The sequence below is a fragment of the Crocodylus siamensis genome, chromosome 8, assembly GCF_052110815.1.
Source record: "Crocodylus siamensis isolate JL-2025a chromosome 8, ASM5211081v1, whole genome shotgun sequence".
Taxonomy (NCBI): Eukaryota; Metazoa; Chordata; order Crocodylia; family Crocodylidae; genus Crocodylus; species Crocodylus siamensis.
The window spans coordinates 21,143,995-21,171,034 of NC_143402.1; the positions used below are offsets into that span (position 1 = coordinate 21,143,995).

The 27,040-nt window shown below is 45.5% G+C and overlaps 1 protein-coding gene across 4 annotated transcripts; it reads right to left on the minus strand.

Annotated features, from left to right (window-relative positions):
- On the minus strand, positions 1-25,041 carry EDA2R (ectodysplasin A2 receptor). 4 transcript variants are annotated; one of them, XM_090060569.1, is made up of 10 exons: positions 24,937-25,041; positions 18,383-18,453; positions 16,788-16,898; positions 15,858-16,030; positions 14,366-14,451; positions 13,070-13,291; positions 11,595-11,741; positions 10,454-10,968; positions 9,540-9,588; positions 1-9,066 (listed from the first exon to the last, which is right to left on the minus strand). In XM_090060569.1, exons 2-10 carry the CDS (start codon positions 18,428-18,430, stop codon positions 8,792-8,794), a joined length of 1,626 nt encoding a protein of 541 aa, XP_089916695.1. In that variant the 5' UTR covers positions 18,431-18,453; positions 24,937-25,041; the 3' UTR covers positions 1-8,791. The 4 variants fall into 4 exon arrangements, with proteins under 4 accessions (XP_089916695.1, XP_089916697.1, XP_089916694.1 ...); XM_090060571.1 differs by lacking the exon at positions 24,937-25,041 and adding an exon at positions 24,679-24,826 and having other exon boundaries at positions 10,880-10,968; XM_090060568.1 differs by lacking the exon at positions 24,937-25,041 and adding an exon at positions 24,679-24,825.
- Positions 25,042-27,040: the final 1,999 nt, after the last annotated feature.

Consider the following 27,040-nt stretch of genomic DNA (forward strand, 5'->3'; position numbering starts at 1 on the left):
AACCATCAATCATTTTAAATTTATTTAAGCATGAATACAAAACCATTCAAGAACTCTGGATCCAGGGTGAAATGTAGGGAACTCCAAAACATTTCTCAGTAAATTAAAACATCAGAGGTTTTTAAACAGGTCCCACTCAAAAAAATAGAATTAAAGCACTAAATAACAATGCCATTGACACAGGGGTTATAAAAAAATATAAAAAACTTATTTACAACTTTTAGAAAAAATAACATTAACCATAAAAAATACAAACCTGTGTATTTTTATGGGAAATCCCTGACCACAGAAATCATTTTTTTAAAAGTGAGTAGAATCCAAGTTGGTGCTATCTAAAGACACCCCAAATATTACCTCCTACCATCCTCAGATCCTCCTTAGATGCATCAAAATTGCCTTTTACCATTAAAATCTACCTTTCCGCCAGCATCTCTCTGCCCATGTAAGAGCACATTGAAGTTCCAGTTCGGTTAGGCATCTCTGCACAAGACTGCACTTAAGTACATGCTTAAATCCCATTAAAGTCAATTGGACTTTAGCGTATGCTTAAAGTTGTGTGTACTTAAGAGCCATCCTAAAGATGCATGGATTCCAGCATGTGCTACATATTTTCTCAAATTAGGAATTCAGATATAACTGGAGTTAAAAAAGAAAGGAAGTGGGAAAAAGAGCCCCACTTGTTAAAGAAAGCTGAGTCATGAAATACTTCCATGATTCTTTGTCAGCTGTTCCCAGATGAACTTCTACTGATGCTGAAAAATGAATAATTTTTTCCTTTAGCTCTTTATAAACTAGCCTCCCTCAGTGTATCAGTGTCCAAATCTGAAAAGCAGAGTTTCTATGGGGATTCCCCCCCACCATTATACTGACTGTACTGAGAATTTTCTTTCTTAAAAACAATTTTCGTCCTTTAAAAAAAAAATGAAACAATATAAATAGAAGTCAATCACTGGTTCTCAGCCAAGTTGTTAAAAGTAACTTTTTTGATTAGGGATGCCACAACTTTTGTTTGCCTAAACTGTGACGACAAGAACCAGATTTTAGTACCCACAACTCTATAAATATCAGCAGGCGTTATTAAAAAAAACCTCAAAAAACTCCAAACAGGTTAAAGGTATCTCAGATTGGACACCCAGGAAAGAAGCTGCCAATTTCAAAACATTTGGCCTTTGTTAATAACTTTGGGCCCAGTGCTACTTCTATAGAGATTAACGGAGCCATTGACTTCCATGGAAACAAGAACAGGCCCTTGAATCAAGTTACATTTTTCTTAACAATGGCAGGCAGAGTTGTGCAAACCTCATATTAACAATATAATAAGCATCTTAAAAATCGTAGCTCTAGCTCACTGCTGGGGAGAGGGAAAGGATAAATCTCTGCAGGAAGAGAGGGATGTGGTTTTCTAAGAGAAATCTTAAATGGAAGAAGACTCTTCTTTCTTCAATACATGTTTGTTGACGCATTGTGTTCCCCGCCCCCGCCCCCCACTGTCAAGGTTGCCAGTGAGATCAGCAAGAACAAATAACCCATTAGCAAAAAGCAAGAATCTGCAACACACCAATAAAGAAAGTCATTTTGAACCCAGTTTTATCATTTTTAACAGTCACACCAGCTGATTGCATAGTAATCATTACATATTTAGGCTGTCAAGTAGACCTTGAATGAATGAAGGAAATGGGGAAATCCTCCACCTGCATTGGGCGCAATTCCAGGTGAGGTGCTGCTGTATGTATGTATGTAGCAAGTATGTTGCACTGCTCCCAATGGTAGTTCATGGCTGTTGAGAGTCCTTGGTACCTCAGGCACTTGTACACATGATGAAAATTGCCCTTTTTTATGAATTAACTGTGTTACGCTTTTCACGTACAGGTTTTTCTGGCAATTTAAATGTCTTTTTTATGATTCAAAGTAAAACACATCCCTATGTATTTTACATTGAATCGCCACAAATGAAACTGATGCATCCTTGGATCTGTCACGTGAAAACAGAAATTCACTCAATGACATGAAATGAGCCCCTTTGGCCACCAGAGGTTGCTTCAATTTGCAGATAGGAGAGAAAAAAGATAGCTTCAATTTGCTGGAATTTCTGTGTAATATTTATTTTCAGACACCAGGTGTAGCAGCTCAGCCTGACATGAATAAATCTTCTGCTCACCTACCTGCACAGATACCTATGCCTCTCCCCGCCCCCAAACCTACAATCATATATATATAGACAGAGCCTTTTCCTTGCATGAACTCTGTTAATGTTGCTCTATCAATGCAGCAGGGTTCTTGCATATTAATGCAACTGCAAATTCAAGACTTATCTACTGGTTTAGTTCCTGCTGGCTAGCCCAGGAAGTGGGAGAAATGGAGCAGCTGTAGTTAAATGAATGAATTCTGTATATACACAACTGCTTCAGAAAACAAGAAAAATAAATTCTGCTTGAAAATAATAAGACCTATGTTTCACTGCAGCACCTAGCTAGACTGGGTATTTCCTGGATAGATACTGAAGCTTTTCTTTGATGAACCTCCTTAAGTTTTTTATTAAATCAGAACTAAAGGTCTCCAGCTGGGTAAACTAAAGGGCTCCAGCTGGATAACAACTGTGAAAGAAAATGCTCTCTTAGGGAATATACCCTTATGCTAACCCACTATAATTTTACGCTTATGATAGCAGCCTGCATTTCTAGTTATAGCCAAAATAAGAATGCCCACACAGCCTTTAAGTTTCACAAGCAAATGATACAAATTGTTCTTTGGGGGGATAGGAGGAAATATCACAGATAGACCTCCTCTCTCTTGCCATTGGCAGCGGAGACAAAGGGAAGGACGTATAAAGTTTCAACATGACGGGTTAAATAAAACACGTACAGGGGAAAAACCAAGTCCCATCCCCAACCTGTAATTTTGCCTTGATCAAAACCTGGCTTTGCCCCCTCCCCCGTGCTGCCCAGGGGGCAAAGAAGCTGGCCAAAGGAGCCTGTTGAAGGCATAATATGGGCAATTTAGCAGCAAGTTCACAGTAGCTGGCAGAAGGACCAGCAGAGGGGTGGGAAAAACTGGTAGAATCAGTAATTCTGATTTAAAAAAAATGCATGGGGGGAATGCCTGCACACTGAAAAATTAATTAATTTAATATGATGCTTCTCACTCTGGACCTGGGGGGTCTTTTGGACCTAACCTGTTTGGACCTGGGGAGTCCTGTGCGCAGCAGGACAAATGAAAGAAGCCCAGAAGCACCCAAGCAGTTCTTAATTCTTTGATGGAACCAGGGCCGAATTATGGGGTAAGGGCACTGCTGTCAGTAAGCTCACCCTTTGGGGAGCCACGGGCAGCAAGGCACAGGGGGGCACCCATGCCAGGACCATGCTGGGCAGGGGGGCAGATGACCATGTAGGTGACTGCAGCTTGGCATGGAGCTCCCTGCAGGCAGCTATGGCTGGAGGAAATGAGGGGATTACTGGCTTGCCTGAGCCCCTGCTGTAATTGAGTACCAAAGAGATCAGTGGGGTGGATTGTTTTGTGGTTCCCCTCTGCTATAATTTACTATGAATTGTGCACTGAGCTTAATTTGATTTAAAGGCTGTCACCTCTAAATATTAACGCATCAATTTTTAAATGATGTTAATCTTAATAAACCTATTTAATTTAATGATGATTAAACCCCATCATGTGTACAAACGCCCTGGGAGGACATACTCAGAAGTTTGCAAATACTCATTGATCCTAATGACTCAAAGCTGATAACAGAGGTATAATTCTCACAACTGAAAACCCTGTGTCAGTATTTATTCAGAACCAAAAAAGTCCTTAATCTGAATTGGCTTAATTCACTTTGGAAGTAAAGTAAGCTAAACTGAATGAAGACCCCTTTAATTCTGAATAAAACCAACCAAGTATGGATTTGGGCCAGTTTATTTAATCCACTTTTACTAGTGAATTCAGATTAACTTTTCTGATTTGTCCCCATGTAGACAGGCCCTGAAATCAGGATCTTCGCCCTAGATTTGACTTTTGTCTAAGGTGTTTTACAGTTGAGGTTTTTTTCTTTTTTTGAATTAATCCTGCATAACTAAAGCACGGCATAACATGGGTTAATTTGCTGACATTGCATCTCGTAACAGACAAAATGTCTAATATTTTGGCTCTTACAAGACAGTCTCAAAAACAGCAATGAGTTGACTTAGCCAAACACAAATGGAAGGCAGGGAAAGCACTGCATCCAGCTGGAGCTGCCTCTGTCTTACATGTGAACAGACTCTGTCCAGAAAATATTCAAATTTGAAAGGTTTACAACAGTAAAAGTGTCCATCAATAAACAAATAATCCATGGTCAATGTGCATGTGGGTTTAGAGTAGGCAACACAGTCAACCCCTGTTAGCTGCAGGGAGACATCATGCCTTTATTTACTAGAAAACAATTCATCTATTTACATTAGGCCTGTGATCTCAGCCAGCTTCAGGCATGAAAGTAGCCAAGAGAAATATATGCTCAAATTAATGTTACTGGCCATCTCACAAAAACGAAACTCTTTTGATCAAACTCTGAACTCTAACATTTTAAGAATGAAATAACAATACATATCATTCCATTATAACAGTCCTTGCATGCAAGTTAATTAGTATTCAAATGATTGTAGCTAGTCTAACCCTGAAATGGTCCATACCAGGGGCTCTAGGAACCATCAGGGTTTTAAAAACATCTTGCAGTTTCAAGTTCTAAGCTTAACAACAGATCTGAGCAACAGGTATAACTGAGTATACAATGGGTGTATTATACATGAAGGTCTCTGCTGGGGTAACAGCAAGAACTGATGTTTTTATTCATGCTGGTGGGTCCTTACTGCTGTAATAAGAAAGTGACATCAGGAAACTACATGTTAAGAATATTACTGTGTACTTCTTGGAATGTAAGACAAATGGTTTGAAAATTTAAGATGAAGAAAAGAGATGAAACAAAAGAGGGCAGGAAACATAGAGGGTGTTTCAGGAGGGAGGAAAACGGAGAGGAAAAAAAAAGAAAAGAAGGGTGCTATGAACATTACATACCAAATCCTGATTCCATTGAAGTTAATGGCAGTTTAATGGGACTTTAATGGGATCAAGTTTCATACCAGTGGGATAATACTGTTTTCTGTTTCATCTCCCATCTGAAGGATTTCAAAGAAATTGTAAACATTAAGCCTCACAGTAGCTCTATGAGGTAGGCAAGGAGTATTGGCTGCACTTTAGAGCTGGGGAAACTGAGGCACAGAGAGATGATGGACTTCCCCAGGGTCCATCAGCATGGCAGTGGCACAGCTGTATGCATATCCCAGATCTCCTGACTTCCAGTGCTATGTGCCATTCACAAGACCTTTCTGCTCTGTATCTTGGACCTTGTTGGCTTTTAGCCACTCCTGTTAAGTTTCATGAACCACAGCGCAGCCATTTGCTAGGAACACTGAAAACCATCCTGCCCTCTTCTCTCTATCCCTCCCCACCTGCTACTGACCATTCCCAGTACATCCAGCCAAAATCATGCTACAGCCCTGCCACTCCACTGATCCTCAGGCAACGTGAAGAAACTGGCCTGTATGCCATGCAACATACAGGGCAGAAGCTGCCAAGAAAGGTGCCAAGTATGAACAGCTTAATTTCTTAGCTCTGGGAAGGGAAGGTTTCACCAGGTACAGTCCAACTCACGGTCTCAAGGGCTCATGGGAAGACAAGAACTGCCCAGTGCACACAATACTAACTGGAGCACTTCAGCAAAGCTGTGAACCCAGCAAAACTTCCTCCTCACCTCCTAATACCGCTCAGCACCACTGAATCTGCTCAGAATGTGCAGTGTCCCAGACCTCCTGGGATTAATGATGCTCCATTAGACTCTCACCATTTGGAGTATACAGCAAGGTGGAGATATGCAGCTAAGTGGCACAATCTGAACCTTGGCCCCAGACATCAGTTTAAAGACCCTGTTAAAAATAATAATCCCTGCACAACAAAGTACAGAATGACACGGCATATTGAGCCACACATAGGAAAAGGCCAACACCTTGGTCAGAGTGGAGCTAGCCACGTTCTTCTCGGTTACAGGTTTTAAACAACCCCTACCCCCTCCCAACACAGAACCCATCCTAAAGCCCCGGAGAGAGATAATTAGAGGAGCTTCCTTTCTCTTCCACTAGGTGCCAGTCTTAAGCCAGAAATGAAGGAAAGCCGTGGCCTCCTTAAGTCAGCCTGGATCCAATTTTACCTGGTAGACGCTCACTAGATCCTACCTACAGCAAATTGTAGAGAAACCCTGGTTGGGCTTACAATAAAAGCCCCTGACTGAATGCACTGCACACCCCTTAGTGCAATTTTGCTCCCAGCAATTCCTCTCCATAGAGCACAGTTGTTCAGTGAAAAAGACTTTGCTATGAAAGGAATCCAGCATGGCACAGCTGAGAGCCAGGGCAGGAAAACACACTGACAATATAATAGGGTTTGTCACACGCCAGTGATCATCGCAGGAAGAGACGGGGGTGTACGCTGCAGCCACAAGTCAAACTACTGCAGATGATCACCAGCACTGGATTCCTATCCTGTATCCACCCTGGCCTCTCCCTAGGAGGTGAGAGGCGTGTCTCATTTTCTCCTGAAGTATTTGCCCCTGATGAAAATACCGTATTTAGAGGCTTGTGTTAATGTTGCCTCTGTCAGTCAGAACAGCTCTCAAGTGGAAGGATTTTTCCAGGCTTATGAGCACTTTAGATCATTTCATACCTCGCACATCTCCCCTGATCCAATTTGTCAAATCACGTTAATCGTTTCACACAGAGTAAATCCAAAAAACGGCCAAAATTGTGAAAACGGCCTGGAAACCTGTAGCCACCAGCTAAGGAATCTGCCTACAGGCACCAGCTCCAGGAACATCAGAAAGACTAACAGCGTTGAACTGTTGCAAGTTCTGACACATCTTCACAGAGGGAAATAAAGACAAGCCACCCTTGTTACAGCCATCCTCAGAAATCAGAGAGCGAGGCTGTTTCCAGCCTGAACAACAAAATGATTTTAAACAGCCCTGTTTTTATTACTAATGGCACAATTGTTTTAATACTCATTGTAATGAGCCCACAACCATTGGGCTTCCGGCCACAAAGATCATCAGCTAAATCAAACACACATGTACTGAAATGAGAACGCCCTGCCCCTGCTCTCCATATAGAGGCCCTTGCAGATTCCTTCTCCTTGTCAATAGTATTTAGCTGCCTATTACCTTGACCGGCTAAAAGTCGCTGAATCATTTCATGATCTACCAAAATAAAAGCTAAGGCTCCCCATGTTTCAAGATATAATCTGGGCACTTACAGCCAGGAAATGAAGAAGAAACCTACACCTTGTGCTACACCAGGTCCCATTTTGATCATGTATCCTTAAAACCTCAGCTACTTAAGACGCATAGAAGACTTGAATGTGACAAAACCCTTGCTGTGAGATGCCGCAAATGTTGGCACGGAAGAGCCCATTAGCAAGGTATTTGTGTGGCAAGCAGGCAGAGATGCTGGGTAGGAGATGAGGGAAAACAATGACTACCTTGCTGTCTTACTTAGGAGCAAAATTCCACAAAACTTAAACACCCCAACTCTTGATCTGAAAAATCCTTCTGAAGAAAATGGTACCATGTCCATAAACAGGAAGGGAAATTTAAATGTAGCACCATTTTGGCATGGCACATGAGCCTCCCTGGAGAACTTACAGCTAAACAACCCTTCATAGATTTCACAGACATCAGGGCTGGAAGGGACCTCGGGAGATCATCGAGTCCAGCCCCCTGCCCAAAGGGCAGGAAGTCAGCTGGGTTCATAGGATCCCAAGCAAGATAAGCATCCAATTTACAAGAACTGTGCCCTGTGCACAGAGGAAGAAGACACCAAAAAAACAGCCTCAGCTTCTGGGTGCTGAGCAGAAACCCAAGAAATCCAGTGTTTGCTACATGGGGAAGGCCCATATCTGAAAAGTTATAGATTCATGAAATGACTGCTGGGCCTGTGAGAGACAGCTCCACACAGCAGAGTGGACCAAAACTCCCCTTAAGAAGAGAAGGCTATTTTAATACACTTCCATGTATCCCTTTGAATAAACTATTCAATCACAACAACCAAGAGGATCCCCAAAGACAGAGAGAGAGAGAGAGAGAGAACTTAGCCTGAAGGCAGGAAACAACCCCACGGAGAATGACAGAGGCAGGAAACAACTCCAAATTACTGGTTTACAAAGAAGACCCATAAAGACTGAACCACCTGGAAGGGTCATGGCTGCTGAGTGGCTCAGAAAATATTTTAAAAGGCCAATCCAGCTAACACTGAGCCTTCCCAAGGATCAGTCTTATCACACACCAGCACCAGGCTATGGAGGCAGAAGGCCCTAAAGCCATTCACAGTAGCCAGGAAGGCCAGTTTGTCTCTGGACACAGATATACACAAGTCTGAAGGCAGACTGTGGAAGAAGTTTGTGCATCATTACTGATGAATCCAATGGTGGCCAGCATGAGGCAGAGCTCCAGCAGTGGTCCAGGGTATATGAAAAGCTCATTGTGGGTGTCCAAAGTGCATGGGGCTGATATTCTTATTGGTTCCCCTTGCTTTCCTCAAAAGCAAAGTGTTCCTGCTTACCCTGCGATTTTACCTCAAGATGCAAAGGCCTTCTTCACACAGATGGAGACCAGATGGCACTGGAGACCAGATGGGCACATTGCTGCCAGGTTCCTCTGGCTGATAAAATACCTACAGCTCCTCTGCTCCCATCGTGCTACCTAGCACTGGAAGCTCAGGGTCTAGCTCACAGCAAAGTGATCAGACAGCAAGAGCAAGGCATCAAAACGGTGGAGTTGCTGTAGGGCCCGGGCCAGGACAGGAACGGTGACTGTGTCCCCTGAGGAGGTCAGGTGAGTGACCAGCTGCTCAAATCCAGACATCTTGCTCACCAGGTGGGCTGGGACCCCTAGCTCCATCCCCACATGGCTGAAATTCTTTACACCAGGTAAAGAAGGGTCCAACTGGAAGCCAAGCGACAGCACCAAGGAGTGAGGGAGCTGTGCTACCGGAAGACCTGGGGATAGTAGTACAAGAAAGTGCGGTGAGTTTCTTATCAGCTAGGGCAAAGGCACCCAGCAAATAGGGTGGCCAGGATCATATCACTTCCTAATGTCCATGCTTCTGATAAGACACTGTAACATATTTAGCCTTGCCCCACCTTGCAGACACCTCTGCCACCCAGAGCATTTGATTTTAGTACTTAGCATCATGGAGCCAAGCTCTCATCCCTGGAGAGGGAGGGGGCTTAACCCTCACTTTTAGAAGAAGGGAACAGTTTAACGAGTGTCACAGAAAGGCCTGCATTAAAATCTGTTCCCTGAAACCATAACCACAGGACAATGAAAGAGATGCACATTCCTACAGAAACTGGCAATGCCACACTGGCCTGCGTGGGCTGCTGCAGGCTCTCCTTTTCCTTGGGCCTAGCTCCCCCCACTCTGACCCCTGGTGACACGACCAGAAAATACAGCCCAGACATTTTCTCACCTTGTGTAGTGCTGGTAATCTCAGTCACAAGACTCCGGGTGTCATCCACCTGATAAGACACAGCCCCCAAGGTTGGGGAGATTCATCAGAGAATGAGCAACAACCACAGGTGGGTCTTGTTGATGCCCCTAGGAGCCGTGGTGCACCTAGCAGGGGCATAACTGTTGTTCTGTATGGTATTAATCCTCTACAACCCCAGTAAGAGCACTATGTCCTTCCAGCAAACCACATTTTCAAGCATTGCTTGAATCTAAACTACTACATCATTTGCTGAGTGGGACTTTTTTGCAACTCAATAAGCCCACCTATTCATTACTAACTGGTAATGAGAACTGGATGGCTCAAGGGCCTGAGACTCAGGAATTTTTCACCTCCAGGTCAACGTTCTACATGGGCAAAACTGAAAGCTTGATTCATTTACAAGTGATGCTAGAGTCAGGTGGAGTGCAAGACTCATGCCTAACGAAAGACACGCTTGTATTTTCTATGAAGGGACTCTGTCCTTGTGCCAGGCTGGTATCTTGAACCCTGCTGAGGTGAGCAGTGGCTCCATGTCCCATTGTTTTTTGATTGTCCTGTGAAACAAGTTGGTAGGACCTACATCAGTTCTTTGCAAAGGGGCATGTCCATTTCAGTTAAAACCCCACAATTAACTAATGAGGATGCAATGTTTTCTGGTAGATCACTGGATGTTTGAGCTGCTCACCTGACCAGCGGGAGCTGGGCTGAGCTCTTTCCCAAACTCAGATTACATATCACTGACAAGTCATCACATGGTGACTGGCCAGTGCTGAAGCTGAACCACCTTCAGGGGAAAGGTTCTGTGCTCCCAGCTCTGTTGTCCCTTCCCTCCCTGTGTCAGGCCCATAATGCTATTGTTTTTCATACAGAGGGGTGAGATGGGGTGAACTTACTGGCTGCTCCCCACTTTCAGCTGTGGGGTTTCGGCAGGCTGGGGACAAGCCCCTGGCAGGCTCCATAACGAATCCACTCTCTGCTTCAAAGGTTAACTCAGATTTAGCTCTTAGGACTCTTTGAGCCACCTCATTTGCTGCATCCTCCTGCCTTCCAGTGCCCATGCACTCAGCCTGCGTGGAGAATTTCTGCAGGTCTAGCTCGGTGCACTCCACTGGGGCATGGGGCCATTTGTGCTGCATCTCTGAGGCACATGATGAGAGAGGGGCCAGGGCTTCTGTGAACTCAACTGGGCCCTGCCTGACATCTGAGGAAGACAAGCCCCCTGCAGAGCCGTCGCTGCACCCTGAGTTCCTTATCAGGGGTTGGGTCTCCAAGACACTCCTCGCCAGCTGGGATTTGGGACTGGGGCTGCCGACAATCACCTGGGACAACTCCAAATCATGGTGGGCAGCAGGGAACTGAAGGCCAACAGTTTCTCCATCAGAAATGAACTGAATCACTTCAGCTGGACCTGAAACCAAAAGAATCATGAATTAAAAGTATCTGGGTTCCTCTTGCAAAACTTCCTATCTACATTGCTTTAGGCAGCTGCCAGTCAGCCACTCCATTAAACCCCATCTTCCATGTAGCCTCACACTGCAACTGCCTGTCTCTCGGCTCAGAGGTGTAGGCAGAACTCCCTTCGAATCCTAATAGTGCCTTATGTCCACAGGGTAGCAGTCAGCACTGCTGACAGGACCAAGTCACTACTACTGTAGGGACCAGGGGCTCCCTTCTCCCTAACAGGAGAGAAAGACACTGAACCTAGAGGAGGTGAGACTAGTGCTAGTGCAGTGTCTGCTGAGAAGGAGACTGCAGTGAGAGGTCAGCACAGCCCTCAAAGCCTGGGGATGTTTCTGAACTCACCAGGACTTCTGCCATCCACAGCCCAAAGAAAATTCTTAGCATAACCAAGCTCTGTCCATGTTGACCGTCCCAGTAACTGACCCCAAGGACACTGAACCCAGGAGTAAGAGATGAATGGGAGAATATGACAAAGATACTGATGATCCTTAGCACTGGATGCTCCTTTCTGGCTGAGAAATTGACCCCCCTCCGAAACCCAAGAAAAAGCAGAACAGCAATAACAACAGTTACCTTCTGCTTGCCTGTAGCAAGGGCTCAGTTTCTTCATACCCAAGCAGCATGGACTAGTCATCTGTTCCTCACATGGAAACCTGCCTGGAGTGGCTGAGGCCTGGAACATCGCTCTCTGTCCGGAGAAACTCTGAGTCCTCAGAAAAACTTTAGAGTATGAAAAGAAACCAATACAAGTGAAGATCTGGCTTAATTTCCCACAATGCACTATGCCATTTGTCTTGGCAATTTATTCAGTGAATGATAAAAGCCTGGCATGGAGGATGAAGCATTTCTCATGCACTTGTGCCAGTGTACTTCCGTGCTACCCAACCTACTTCCTACAATCCTTTCTACAAGCACCTCCATGATTCTTTTGATCTAGAACCCTGCAAGCCCTGCTACATGCCCTGAAAAAAACTCAAGGTGAGTGTGTCAAAGTTAGCATCACATGGGCTAGGGGCAGAAGTTACACATAAACTGGTTTAAGTGATCAGAAACTGGTTTAAACCTGTAAACAGGACAGAACAGAAGCTCAGTGTACATACACCAGTTTCAAAATAGCTGAAAACTGGTTTAAGATAAACCTGACTGAATGTAGTATATCAGACTTAACTGATTTGGTCAAACCGGTTTATGAAACTTCTGTCCCAACCCCCTTCCTAGTTCTAGTTAAAACAGTCTCCCAGCTTGTTTTCCAGCCCTGGGCTGGGCTGAGCTGTCTGCTCCAGCAGAGAAGAGTTGCGGGGAAGGCAGGAACTCCCTCCCCTGCCCTCCCACCACTCCCACCCCCAACATGCACTCACACAAAGCCTTGCTAGGCTCTGGGGCCAGGGGTTAAACTCACCTTCCCCCAAGTACAGAGCTGCCCTGCTGCTAAACTTACTGAAACTTACTGCTGGCTGTGACTGTGGACTACAAATCCCACAGGCCCCTGGAAGCAGGAAGAGGAACTGATGAGCAACCCTGGAGAGTCCTGCTGCTGTGAGTCTGGACTTCAAATCCCAGAGACCTTGGGAGCAACAGGAAGAGGAAGCAACCCTGGGTCTAGCACCCCCTGGCTTCTGGCCTGAGCCACTGTTGGCGTGTGGCTGCACTTCCTGAAGCAAAAATAAATGTGTGTCCAGTTGTTTCTCAGTTTAATCCCTGCATCTTAGACTAACCTGCAAAGACTGAATCAATTCAGCCTCAGGTATTTTGACTGTCTGTACTTAGCCTTGGTGTCATGGTTGAATTTGAACCCAAACATCTTCCTACCCCTTCCTGGTATTATTGTACTAGGGAAAAAAGAGGCTCTTTAATGTCTTTGAAAGAAGGTTTCAAAAGAGACACCCTACAGATGGAGAGCATTACAGAGCGCTCCCTGTAAGCAGAGGACTATTTGTGTCACTTCATGATGTAGAGAAAATTAGAGGCATTATCCTACATGATAGAGAGGGGCTCAAAAAGGCGTCAAGGAAGGAGAAACTGAGGAGTGCTGAGTTGCTGTAACTCACCTCGCTGGCTCTGGCACTTCCAGAAACGTCTGCAGTAGATGATGGAGAGTGCCAGTAGCACCAACGCAATGATGACCAGGGCACTGCTAGTTAGTGCCAGGAGGGCTGTGTCCTGAGGAGATGCTGTAGATTTGTCTGGAGTTGAGGCTTGGAGGAGGGAATCTGCTTTGTGCAGGGGATGCACTTCAGATGCTGCTGCCTTCAGGTTTGTTCTGGAGCTGCCTGCAAATGTACCAGCCAAAGAGATCAGAGTTTCAACCCCACACAGTGCAGTAGACAAAGCAGCATGGATCCAGCCTGAAGCAAGTAGTATGTAGGCAAATACAAGTTTGTAAACACGTACATAGAGACAGCCCTTAGGACAAGAGGCCTCAATCTGACAGCTAAAATTACAGATGAGTAAAATTCTCAAAAACACTTAACTGGCTCTGAGAACTGATTCCCACTGAAAATCGCAGAAAATGGATGGCTTTGAAATCCCACGATACACAAACCCTTTTAAAAATGTTTGGCAATAATAACCAACATCCAACAGCACTCCCTTTCTTAGGATCTCAAAGGATCTCTCAAACATTAATGCAGTGTTTGGAGTCAGTATTTCAGCAGTGATTTTACATATAGAGTAACTAAGACACAGGGATTCTGATGAATTTGTCCAAGGTCATTGCAATGAAGTGGCAAAATCATTACCAGGACCCAGGAGACCTGAGAAACAGAATCTAACATCCTTTCCCAGTGGTGACAATACCGCCAAGTGTAGGGGCTGGGGGGTGTTTCTTTGAACACCATCAACAACAAAAGATTATGGTTTACAAAATGTCCAAACTGCTATTTCTAGTCTCAAGGATGCTAACATTTGAATAGTCCTGTCACCATGGCACCTCTGCCCCCTCCACCTATATATACTGTCTGTGCTTCCTTGCTTGGGGCTCAATATGGTTCAAAACAGGGATTAGAGATTTAAATGAATAAGAGCAGCCTCTGCAAGTACACTCATGGCAGGAATAAGAATTCTCAGCCTTCATGCTTCAGAGCAAAAGATGATCATCAGCTGGAGACAGTATTTTTTTCCTTCACTCACATAGGTATACTCCAAGGTTTTATGCCTCTTATGAAGCATGCAACAGTGACCACTGCCAGAGAGAGAATACCAAATCACATGTACCATTGGCCTACTCCAATACATCTCTCCTCCCACCTCCCACCATTCCTGAAGGACTCACTACATGCCCTGTGGCATGATGTGTCAAACAACAAAACAACAGGCAGCAGGTCAGAGCCCTGCGGGGTACATACATTGAGGCTCAGAGGAGGGGGTCTGCTTTGTGCAGGGGATGCACTCCAGATCTTGCAGCCCACCAATCCGGCCTTTACTGTAGAACCTGCCAAAGAAAAAGCCGTGAAAGCTTTAATAGGGCAAAAGGGGCTGAGGCATCTATAGGCAAATAACACCCAGACTCTACTACTTAGTCAAGCTGGCTTGTTTACTGCCCAATGCAAGACTGCTATAAAAACTCCCTAGCTTCTACAGAGTCTAAAGAAAGTTGACCTCATTTCCCATAGTAACTTGGCACTCAGAGAAGTCATAAAGTATGCAGCACTTTGCACAACTTAGATTAAAGCAGCATTCAGAGGCGTTCTCTTGTAGCAGCAGCCATCTTGCCAGGAAGCAATATTGTACATGTCCTTGCCTTGGAGAGCAACACCTGTCAGAGCGAGGCTAAGAAAGGAGCTCTGGCAGTCACTATTTAAATAGCATCTTCTTCAGTGAAACAAAGCATATTTTCTTCTAGTTGGGAAGCCATGCTGGAAAGTGGCTCTGATTCCCTGACACTGAGCTTTAGTTACTCTTTCCCCCACACATTACGTCACTGTCACTCAGGGATTGTCTACAGGAAAGGACTCTACGGCACTGTGCAATCTCATAGACTCTAGGTGCATTTAAACCTGAAAATGATCTGGGGTGGGTTTACTCTAGAGTAAACAGCCCACCACTCTAGACTAAATGCCCATCCAAGCTCCAGTGACAGAGTCTGCCCCAGCAGCAAGCAGCTCCCGGGGCAGAGAGCAATCTCCTGTCCCCCGCTGCCCAGGAGCACACTTGCTCCTAGTTTGTCATCTACATTTGCTGTACTATACAGTAATTACTCCCAAGTAAATCTGCTACTTGTATTTACAGACAGCAAATTTACTCAGGATTACAGCAAATTACTGCACAGTAAGTGTCAGCATGTGTAGATGGTGACACTTACTGCATAGTAATTAGATCTAATCTTGAGAAAAGCATCATGTAGACATGCTCACTGACTATATTTAGCAGCATTAATTTCAGGAACTCTTTAAAATATATGAATACAAATGTACAGTCCCAGTCATCACAGCTCCCTGTGCCCACTGATGGTCCAAGCTCCTTTCATGCTGAAATGGAAGAACCCAGCCATCGGAAAGCAGAGTAAGTTGAGTATGATGATCATTTTTGTGACATAGGCACTCTTGTTTATCTGAGGCCAGACTAGCAGCCATGCTGGTGTCCAGAATGGTATTTCATACTGGCAATGAATTTTTCCCAGTGCTTAGTAAAAGAGACTATTGAGCTTTCTTTGTTTAGAGCTATAGGGTAGGTCAGGTCTATGTATCCATCTTGATCAATATTTTCTGGCCAGGGGGGCTATTAATGTTAACTCATCACAGGTAGTGTGTTACACATGGCAATGGTAAATCCTCTCTTATTCAACATCTCCCTGCACCCTGCTGGGGCTGTGGTTGACACAGAGCCAGCTGTACTCACCCTGGCAGACATTCTCCACAGGCTGCATTGGAAGTAGCAGTGCAGTTGGATTTCTGAACACGATTGATGAGGATGCAGGAGAGACATGTTTTGCAGCTATGATGCCCCCAGCTCTCCTTGAACTTCCTGGGAGGACAAACAGTGCAGTATGTGCCTTCACCATAGCCACATTCCTGCAACAGATCAGGGCAGGTCCATGACTAGAATGAAGAAATTGCTTCAAATCCCACATTACCATACAGCTGTCTCAGTTTCTAAAGGCAGACGGATTCTTCTCAGAAGGAAAGACTTCTCAGTTCCCCTGCATACTCTAAATCTCTGCGCTGCAGTGAAGCAGACAACAGCAGTGCAAGCAATTGGAGCAGCACATCAGTGCTCAGTAACAGCTATATGTGTTGCCTCAGGCACTAGGACTTGGGGGAAATGCTAGTGAAATGCTGCACCCATAGGTAGGTTGGTGCAGGGACCAAACCTGGGGTCTGTGATTCTAAATGCATGAATTTCTACTGCCAGAGCTGGCCAAACCACCAAGAGACTTGGATATGCACTCAGAAGAGTGTTACTCACCACCCCCCAGTATGACACACTTGTGCTGGCTGGATCACACACAGAGGCAACTGCATCACTATTGCCTTGACTAATGGAATGGCATCTTTTAGCTTTTAGGGACATTATATGTATCACCAGCTAGGACTCTGGAGTTGTGGTCAGTGGGAATTTTGACTCCCACTGGGAGCTAGGGATAATGGATCCTTATTGGTATTTCCTTTTCTCCTTCCTTTTCCCACCTCACCACCATGCACCATAACGAGTGAAAGAGTCTACTGTGCTCTTTTGAGAGGAACAAACACTCCTATTTCAGATCATTCTTCAGATCACCTAACTCCACCAGACCTATCATCAAGGTTCCCTCCAGAGTGGCCCACTTACCTTGGAGAGCTCCCAGCCAGGGCCACACTCCTTACAGGGGACACACTTCCTGTGCTCATCAAAGTATTGACCCTCCTTGCATTCCAGTGGGTTTGGAGAGGCATCTGGGGTCTGGGGGAGAAACAAGAGACACAGCATAGGCTACCACAAGCCCCAGAAGGCTCCTAAAGTCATTGTCTGTTTTTACAGGGCAAAAGGTGCTCCTTCAGAAGCAAGCACAGCCTGAATTTCCTGCACATTTAAAACTTTCCAGTGACATCAGTAAGTACGTTTATCCAGAAGGAAAATATCACTTTGGCAAGAACACAACCACAAGGGCTTATCTCAAAGGGCTGGGTAAGGTGCATTTGGCTAGTCAGGGAAAGGAGGAGGAGTAGGTCACGCTGCAGAACTGTACATTCCTTCTGTCGTTTGGTGACATTTCCAGGAGAACGCATGAAAGTCAGCTTTATTTTCCAACCTCCCATTAGACAACCTGGTCAAATACACAGACAATATGGGAGCTCAATACAGCCGTCTGATCCAGACCAGATTTTTGGTTATCCTGGGTTGTGTTGTAGTCAGAACAGAGGGTGAGAATTGTATCAGTTTTACCTCTGTATCCTGCCTTCAAAGTCTATGGTTACTCTTCCTTGTGCCATGTAGTCTAATGTACTAAATCCTTCTGCTACTTTGTTACTTTCCCGATTTGCCTGTGGTAAAATATGATTTCAGAGCAACTGAAAATTTGGGGCTTGCCTCATCTTCAGGGAGTGGGGAGGAAGGGGGTGAACATATAATTTTATACAATCCAAGGGTAGTCAGCTGCAAAGTCTAGTGTGAAGACAAGTGAAACTACAACTTGTGAGGGCAAGCAGCTGTCCCAGAAGCAAATCTTAGTCTGTTCCTTGAGATGAGCAGCAAAACAGCAGGGAGGAACTTGGGGTTTTGGGAATACCCCGACAGCAAAGTTTGTGACAGTGGTGAAGAAAGGCAAGTTCCTCTCCACAGGGGAACCCATGCTCATGTGATTAGGGGTTTGAAGTAATGCAAAAGAGGACAGTGTTGGTCAGTGAAGAAGGAGGAAGTCATGGACATGTAACACCGAGCCGCGAGCACAAGTGGCACAAAACAATAACAGAAAGGAATAATTCTCACATCCTCTACATAACTAAGGCCACAATACACCCTCCTGGCCACCGTGCTGCCTCCCTCCCATGACACCAAGGTTTTCACATTACGAAAAGGATCTGTGCCTGAATTTAGCACCAGATAAACAACTGTTTTGAATCTTCTCCTGCAGACTAAACAGAGCAAGTAAAACACACTTCATGAGGCAAGGCATACAGACCTGAAGGACAGCCCATGAATTCCTTCAGAGAAATCCTGGCCCAGCTGATATCCATGGCAAAATTCCCAGTGACTTCAGTGGTGCCAGGATTTCAGCCCTCCTTGGCCTCATTTGGACTTTAGGAATGCCAAGCAGAGTTATCAAGTGCTTTCTGGTGAGAAAGCATCCAGAAGGGATCAGACTGCAGCTTCAAAGCTCAGTATAGTTTAGTTTGGGGAGGTTTTTAGTTGATTTGTTTATTTGTTGGGTTAAAGTGGATTCCTACCTTGGTGACAAGAAACAGCATAAAAACGAGTGCTGGGCCTCTCCTCATCTTGCTTCTGTCAGCTTTATGCACTGAAAGAAAAACAGAATGAATGGAGCTGTACATGTCTCAAGAGACCACTTCATTGAAAGTTAAATGTTCAACAAGAGGATAAAGTGTTGACAGCGGACTTTCCGACTCAAGACAGGAGTTTTTGTTGACACAATCACCAGCCTTGTTAAGAGTCAATCAAAGGATTGTTTGGCAAATGCTCCTTATTAACATACCAGGAAGCAAAATCTTACAGCAGCTGAGATCTAAGCACTCCCCATTCTCCTCCCCACCAAACCCCTTCCTCCCCCTGTTTCTATCTACAGCACCACTAGAAACTGTACCTGCACTGCTCACATCATCAGATGTTTCCTGATGTGCCTAGTCTGCACTCTCGTGACTGACCCCCCCCCACCACCTTCATGAGCCACATGCAAATCAGGCTGCACTTTGGAAGTGGACTGGTGGCTGGGCTTTCCCACTATCTAAGGCACTGGGATTCATCTGATGACTAGTCGCTATTGGACAAGCATAGAAAGTGAGTCAGTAGCTATTGTTACAAATGCACTTGTCCTAAGCATGAAACACTACAAGGAAAAGCAGGAAAAGGGCTATGAGGATTGGACACTAAGACCTATGACGATGAGAAACTAGCATGGCTAAAATTATCAAGTGAAAATCTCAGGAGGTACATGATCAGCGCCTATAAATAGTTTCAATGTTACTGATGCTTTAGAATAAATAAAGGATGTTGTCAGCCTCAGAAGATGGCAGACAGGCAGGTATGAGCTAAAGCTAAGGGAGGAAACACTTAGGCTCAGTGTGAGTATCTAATTAGGGGGCCATTTACAGTAGAAAATAAATGGACAGGGCTGACCCAACACCCCAGATCTGCACCACAGACTTGGAACCAAGTTTTCATCTGAAACTTGTCTCTGAAATGGACTGAATCCAAACTTCCTGAGCTTTGATAAGTTTTATATTTGAAGGCCCTGGCATAGTATGGCTTAGATCCATGGTTCTGCTTTGGCTCACTGTAGAGACAGAAAATTCAGAAATGGATCCAGACATGGAATTAAAATAGCAATTTTGATTTGGGGCCTTATCTAAGAATGAAAGCAAATGTATATAGTAGGAAACACCCCCAAGTGAGCTGGAAAAAGCACCACCACTTCAGGCTAATGGGACCCTGATCTCTGTAAAGAGCCTGACGTACTTCCTTATCCAAATGATAATAATAAAAGAACAAGTTAAGTGAGATTTTATCAGTCCCCCAAACAAAATAAACTATCATGGTAAAAGGAAATATGTACCAGTGTAACTGTGTTGAAAGCTGTATTGAATACCTGGCCCTGGATCAAAGCCATGTTGTGTTGTTTTTTTTTTAATTAATCTTTAACAATACCAGAACCAAACCCCCTTAATTTATTTTTGGAGTTAAATGTGCAAGTGAACACACAAGTAAAATCACACACTGTGGCCTCATTAGAAAGCAACCGCTTGATTCCAGTAGGAGAGTACAACATCTGGCCCAATTAACTGCAAGCAAGGAATTCTCCCACCTCTGTTTAAAACTGCAGGATTTCAAGGTGACTGCCAGAATAACACTTCATTTGCCAAAAAGGAACATTAACCAGCAGTTCAATCTACTCATAATCCACAGGCACTGTTTCATGTTAAGGGGAATGTATTACACTGGTGTATAACACCTGATAACTGAATAGAGATGACTTCCTGATTTATTAAAATGTCAATGAAATCAGCTTCCCCCCACCATGGCCCTTATTTCTGCCATTAGAATGACTGTAACCTGCAATGTTTCGGACCGCTGATAATAGAGTACCATCATCCTTTATTTTCATAAGAACAAACATAACAGCAGTTATTGACTACAGGACTTCATTTCTACCTTCTTAACACCTTCCTTGTTTCTAGTCCATTCAAAACACCAGTGTTTTGAACATCTTTCCTAGGCTAGCCTGATCCTTTAACCTACATGTTTGTTCCATTTTTATTTATTGCTTCCTTTTTTGATTTACTCCCCCAAGATTCATAATACTTAAAAAGCTAAGTTAACCTGTACTGGGCTGTGAAGTATATTCTTAAAAATAAAATTATGTAATTAAATTATGTTCCAAAAGTTACGGAAAGTATTTTTTTCTTTCCAGAGCATAAGGAAGGCAATAAACAATTTTACAGAATATTAAAGTTTCAGACTGTGATTGAGGGAGTCTTTTTTTTTTCCTTTTCTCCCTGTTTCAAAGTTTACTTTTTCTCTACAAATTGGCACCCAGGAAAAAAATGTACAATCACTATTCATAAAGACAAGGTTTTTGTTTGTTTTGTTTATCTTGATTTGTCACACTTCACTTTTCACTTATTACTTGATTGATATTTTGCCACTAATTGATTACAAATTTCCAATTACGCTACCACTTTCTAGAACTCCCTGATGAAATAAACCTAGTGATTCTACATCGGGACTGTTGGGGCTGATCCTGTGCAGCATCAGTAACAAGGCACAGGAACTTGAAGTTAATGCCCAGACATACAGCGTCAGTATTTTTTTGGCAACTGATGTCCTTCCATTGCCACAGAGATAGTCCCTTAATGTCTTCAAAGAAGTAGGAAACTGTTTTAGTCTGAAGTCAAGCAGAAGGCAGGACAGGGTGGCACCATGAGGCGTCTGTATGTGTGCAGTGAGGCTGCTCCAACACACAATTACAGTGCACTGAAGCAGACTTGATTAATCGAATCTGCTGGAGTGTGGCAATTGCCATGCTCCAACAGACTCCGGCACCACACGTACTGGCATCCCCATGCTGAAAAATGGTGGCAGGGAACTTTAAGGCTCATTTGACAAGCTTTAGTTAAAGCGCCCCTGCTGCCATTTTTCAGTGCAGGGACACTGATACATGTGACGCTCCAGAAGCTTTAGTTACAGCAGTTCTCAGAGCCACTCTAATTAACCCCCCTCCCCTCCCTGCTGCCAAGCACATGTATAAACACCCTTAGAGACTACCTGGTTCACATCTGGTTCACGAAGTAGCCTGTAAACTATCGGTGCCATTTTGCTCTGCCTTGACGTCTTCAGTGAGACAAGCTGCCCAAATCAGTGAGCAGTCTATTCCCTCCTATATTACTGGCTCAGACAGTGCAAAGGTAACTTGCTGAATGAGGTTTGCCATACAAATTGATAAACTAGCATTTTAGCAGAGCTAATGTTCCGTCACCTGAGCATTAGCATGAGAACAGGGCACTTTTTTTGGCTGAAGAGTAAATTCACTAAAAATGTGCAGTTTCAGGAGATCAAGATTATTTTCAAATCTGGGCACCTTTAGCAAATAACTTCAGCTGAAATAAAAAAGCTGGGGGGTGGAAGGAATTTGGAAAAATCTGTCCCTTCTAACTGAAATGTTACGGCTTGTTTTAAACTTCACCTATTTTTGGAGTTCAAATAAATGAAAAACTAAATGAAATGCTGCATTTCAGGTCAACCGAAACATTCATGTGCCCTGAAACATAATGAAACATTTTGTTTCAGGTGTCCACCTGAAATCATGAAGCCTGATTTTGCTGATTTTGAACTCATGTTCAGCAGCACTTTCCATCAAAACAATTCCATTGATTTTAATAGTTACTGGCACAGCAAATTAATATTCAGTATAAGTAAAAGTGTTAAATTAATTTGGTTCTCTTAATCTGGTCTGAAAATCATTGTTTTCAGTAGAAAAAATGCTTGTTTATTTTCCTTTTTCTTTCTCTCTCTTTTTTTTTTTTTTAGTGGAAAACTCCCTGCTTTCACAAGGGGAATGCTCTGTACCACAGTCTGAACCTGTCTTACAGTTCCTACTCTTATAATACTCATTTGCTACTTGTATTTGTATCTTTCAAGTTGTTTTAGCAGCAAATACCGGTATTTAGTACAACAAAACATGATATAAGACTTAGAGCAGTTGCTGTTATTTTGTATACCAACTGGGTACTGAGTATCTAGAAGCCATTCCCACACATGTGAAGATAGTTTCTGTCCTAAAAGGAATTTAGTCTGACACCCCAGTCATGTACTGCCTCCTAAACCAGAGCCCTGCACCCACGTGTACTCCAGTCTACTTCAGTGAGACTTCTTCAGGTTGCCCGAAGCCACGTTAGCAAAACATAATGGATGACTGAGCTTTAAGAAGGCAAGCAATTATAAGAGAAGGAAACAAAGGCACTGAAATCCAAAAGACTACCTGAGAACACAGTTAGCTCTGTCCATAAGCGTGCACAAGCTCATGATCGATACACACTGTACAGTGCACATTATGTGCTTATCTACAGTACAACCAACATTTTCCCCTCCTGATTAGACACTGTTGATGCTTTACGCTTTGTTCACACATATTAAATGACTACACTTTGAAAATCAGACTGTTTTAAGAGGTCTCAAACTGGCCACCCAAAATCCCTAATTCATTCACCTTTGTTTTGCCCTGGATTATCCATTATTAATGGACCAACTTCTTGATTATTGTAACAAAGTAATGTACCCAAAGTTCCTACTTTTTCTTTTTCTCCTCTTCAATGGTACCAAAAAAAACCAGACATCCTCCTTCAAATTAAACTCATGAGAGCAAATTTTGTGTAGCTTGCCATGGATGTCATAAATAAAATAAGCCCTTCATCAGAATGGCTTCAAATGCACAAATAAAAATGCCATATAAAATGCCGTATAGCTCTATAAAAGTATTAAAAATATTGCCGCATAGAAAGAACACTTCTGTATGCCATGAATAATATAGCCATGCTTCTCGGTAAATACATGATTAAAAACTACAAAAGCTATTACCTATGCCTATACCCCAAATCTAAGATTTTGAAAAGGGGGGTGCATGTGGCGAGGCGCACCATCCCATATAACACTACACATTTTATGCAGGTAAAAGAAACTAGAAGCTTTACCAACATGCTTGGAATCAAAGACTGTGTTATTCAGTTTTAAGACTGATGCAAAAACAAATGTAACTTCATCATGATGAGTTTAAAACAGTCTGTAAGACTGCGAAATAGGAGCTACATTGCCAGGAGCAGCAAACAGACAGCAGCAGAAGAGGTTGGGGGGGGTGTTGAGGGGGGCTATAGCCACTCTGAAATTCACCATAGCCCCCCCCCAGTCATCCCTTTCCCCTGGGCCACCACCACCTGTCCCAGCCAGCTCCTGCATGCAGTGCAGGCCGCCCAGTTTTCTGCCTGGCCCACTTCGGCCCCCACACTGGGAAGAGGCTGGTGCTGTCCCTGGGCAGCAAAGGCCAGCTGGATCAGTGGAGCATCATAACCACAAAAAAGGAGAGAGCCCTTAACACCTGTGGAAGGGATTGTTTGGAAGGAACTGGGTAGATCCTGAAAAGCCATGAAGAGAAGGGGGTCCCTCAGCACGGCCTCGCCAGAAATGCTGCTGCCACGCCAGTGAGTTGCGCTACATTTTGGGTGGAATAGGAAGCAAAGGTGTGGGGGGAAGAGGGGTAACTGCATCAGGGCACCTGCACCCCCCTGGCTCCACCCCGTTGCTGGATCACTGCTGGATACTAGCAGGGCTGACATGCTGCCTTTACTCATCGCTATTTGCTGAGACTACTAGTGAGAGGCAGAGCCAGGGATGGCTAATAACCAGCTTGTGTCATTGCTAAAAACGCCTGGTGTCTGGAGGTCGCGGTCGGGGCAGTGCACACAGCCTGCTATGGGGCACCTGCTCCCCCCGCCAAAAAAAAGCTACTGCTTTGCAAAATGCCCTGGCGGGCTCGGGGGCGAGGCGGGGTCGCCCCCGCTCCTTGGCAGCCGCCGCAAGTACTCCGATGGCCGGGATAAAGTATCGTCGCGGCGTGCTTCCCGGAGAAAGGGATCCGCTGGGCCCCTGCGGGGGCGGCGTCCGGTACCTGCAAGTCCCGGCTTGCCCGCGGCACCCACGGGATGCCTCGGGCTTGGCGCCCGCGCGACGTCATCATGCCTGGGAGGCTGCGCGCCCGCGGACTCGGCCGCCCGGCCCCGCGCGTGACCCGGCGCATCTTTCCGGCCCTGCCCTCGCCAAGCCCGGGGAAGAAACCGGCTTGAGTGGCCCCGCACAGCGCTGCCCGGCCCCTCCCGGATGGGACTCTGCTAATGCCGCCCCCCCCCAACCCCCGTGCCCCCAGGCGGAGCCGCTCGCCCCGCGCGCAGCCTGCCCCTGCAGCACAAAGGGAGCGCAGGGATGCCCGCCGGAATGTGCCCGGGCATGTACCGAGACAGACCTGCCGCCTGTCCCGGGCGGGACAGGACTCCGTTACGGCGCCGGCGACCCCGGTGCTCAGCTCCGGGCACGGCGCTCCCGGGCCACTCGCCTGTTTCAATAAAGAGCATTTAATCCAAAGACATAGTTGTGATAGAAAGAGATGGTTGGAAGAGAACCGCTCGGGGCGGAGAGGAGCAGCGATGCGCGCACGGGCCCCCCGCAGCGGGCGGGCGCGCACTCGCCCCGGCGGAGCCGCGCAGCCCGGGCCCCCATTTACCTGCGGGCGGCCGCGGGCCGGGGGCTGGCGGGCGACGGTCCCCTGGCTTGATGTCACCGAGCTGCAATCGCGGGACCCACACGGAGGGCGAGGCACCCCGCCTCCAGGCAGGGCCGGCTCCCCATTGGCCAGGACCTGCCCTCCTGGGCGGGGCTATGCAGATCAGCCGCCCCAAATTGGCGAGGGGCGAGGGAAAGGCAGAAGGGAGCTGCTGGTAAATGAACCGATCTGGGGCTGGGGGCGAAGTGCAGCACGGGCCGGCACCCGGAGCAGGGTGAGGCTGCTGAGACGGGCTCAGCCGCACAGCGAGCCCGGCTTTCATCCATGCAGAGGATGCAAAGGGGTCTCTGTATGGGCCTGTGATCTTGTGTGGTCAGTAGCCCGGTGCATACGGCACTGGCACGATTTCTTTGTGTCCTGGACAAGGGTACACAGCATCCCAGGCATGTGGGGGGATGTTGGGGGAGCACAGCACAGGGGCCCGGTGGGCTTGGACACAGCACAGCAGGTCGCACCAAAGGAAAGAGAACAGGGTAATTCCAGCAGCAGAGCTAGGAAAAGAGACCATGAAAGGAGGTGATGATAGGACGTGACCAAGGGATTGGGACTACAGGGGAAAGGGGAATTTAAGTATAACTAAAGGGGGACAACATCAAACTGGTCATCACCTACAAGCTAATTAGGGGAAGGGGAAAAACAAACAAACCGGAACCCAAAATTTAAGGGTCTGTCATATAACATGGAAAACATGAACAGTTTCACTGCATCGTGAATTTAAACATTACTAAATGCAACATTAGAAATTTCTAATTCTCGGAGCACAGCATCCTTTGACTTCTTCAATCCTTTAGGGTCTAAATATGAATGATCTAATTACTTCTGTAATCTCCATTTTACATCCCAGATTAGAAGAGGCCACCTATACCAAAGTGGTGAGGTTGAACAGTGAGTATATAAACAATGCCAGTTATAGATCACATTTGCATCGCAACTGTATTTACACCACGCTTTGGGAAATTCCCAGAGTCCTGTCTGAGAAGACACTGGGCTTCTTACAGAGTCATAGATTCATAGATGTTAGGGGCTGGAAAGGACCTTACAGATCATCGGGTCCAGCCCTCCTGCACTTGGGCAGCAAAGACCGCTAGGGTCAGGTGACCCCAGCAAGATGGGCATCAAGATGCTTTCTGAAGATTGCCAGGGCGGGTGACTGTACCGCCTCTGGGGGGAGCCTGTTCCAAAACCTCAGCACTCGACTTGTAAAGAAGTTTTTCCTTATGTCTAGCCTGAAGCAATCTTCAGTTACTTTGTGCCCATTATTTCTTGTCCTCCCCTGGGGGGCCTTGGTGAATAGTTGTTCCCCCAGACCCTGAAGTACTCCCCTGATATACTTATAGGCTGCCACCAAGTCCCCTCTGAGTCTTCTCTTCTCCAGGCTGAACAGTCCCAAGTCTTTCAGTCTCTCCTCCTATGACCTGGTATCTAGGCCTCTAACCATGCGTGTGGGCCTCCTTCGGACTCTCTCGAGCTTCTCCACATTCTTCCTGAAGTGCAGCACCCAGAACTGGATGCAGTACTCCAGCTGCGGTCTCACCAAGGCCAGGCAGAGCCAGAGGATGACAACCTTAGCTCTGCTGGAGATGCCTCGGTAGATGCGTGCCAGTGTTCGATTAGCTCTGCCAGCTACAGCATCGCATTGGTGGCTCATGTTCATTTTGTTGTCTATCACGGCACCATCATTCAGTTGTGGTGCTAGGAAACATAGCACTGCTGAGCCTGGAAGTGTTGTGGATTATTTGTCCCCAGATGGGGTGCTTTACATTTCTCCATACATTTCTTTGGTTGCTTCAAACTTCTGATCAGGAATTTGAAGAGGGATCTCAAAAAAGAAAGAAAAAACATACAGACAGACAGAAAGAGGGACTGGGCAGGATGATTCTCTCTGCAAAAATCTGTTTCCAGGGTGCACCTTAGCAGGGCAAGGAGTCAAGGATTATAATAGACCAAGTGTTGCACCACGTGCTCTAGAGACCAATTCTATCCTGCAGCCCATATGAATAAACAGGTCTTTCTCATCTCTAATTCATAGGGCCTTATTCTCCAG

Excerpts from the sequence above, each read along its gene's own strand:
- EDA2R (XM_090060568.1), bottom strand. The coding sequence starts at position 24,787 with ATGCTCTTTATTGAAACAGGCGAGTGGCCCGGGAGCGCCGTGCCCGGA. Across the intron at positions 11,742-13,069 it reads GAAGTGCCAGAGCCAGCGAG|TTTTTCTGAGGACTCAGAGT; the intron begins GTGAGTTACAGC and ends CATACTCTAAAG. Across the intron at positions 9,067-9,539 it reads GATTACCAGCACTACACAAG|GTCTTCCGGTAGCACAGCTC; the intron begins GTGAGAAAATGT and ends TACTATCCCCAG.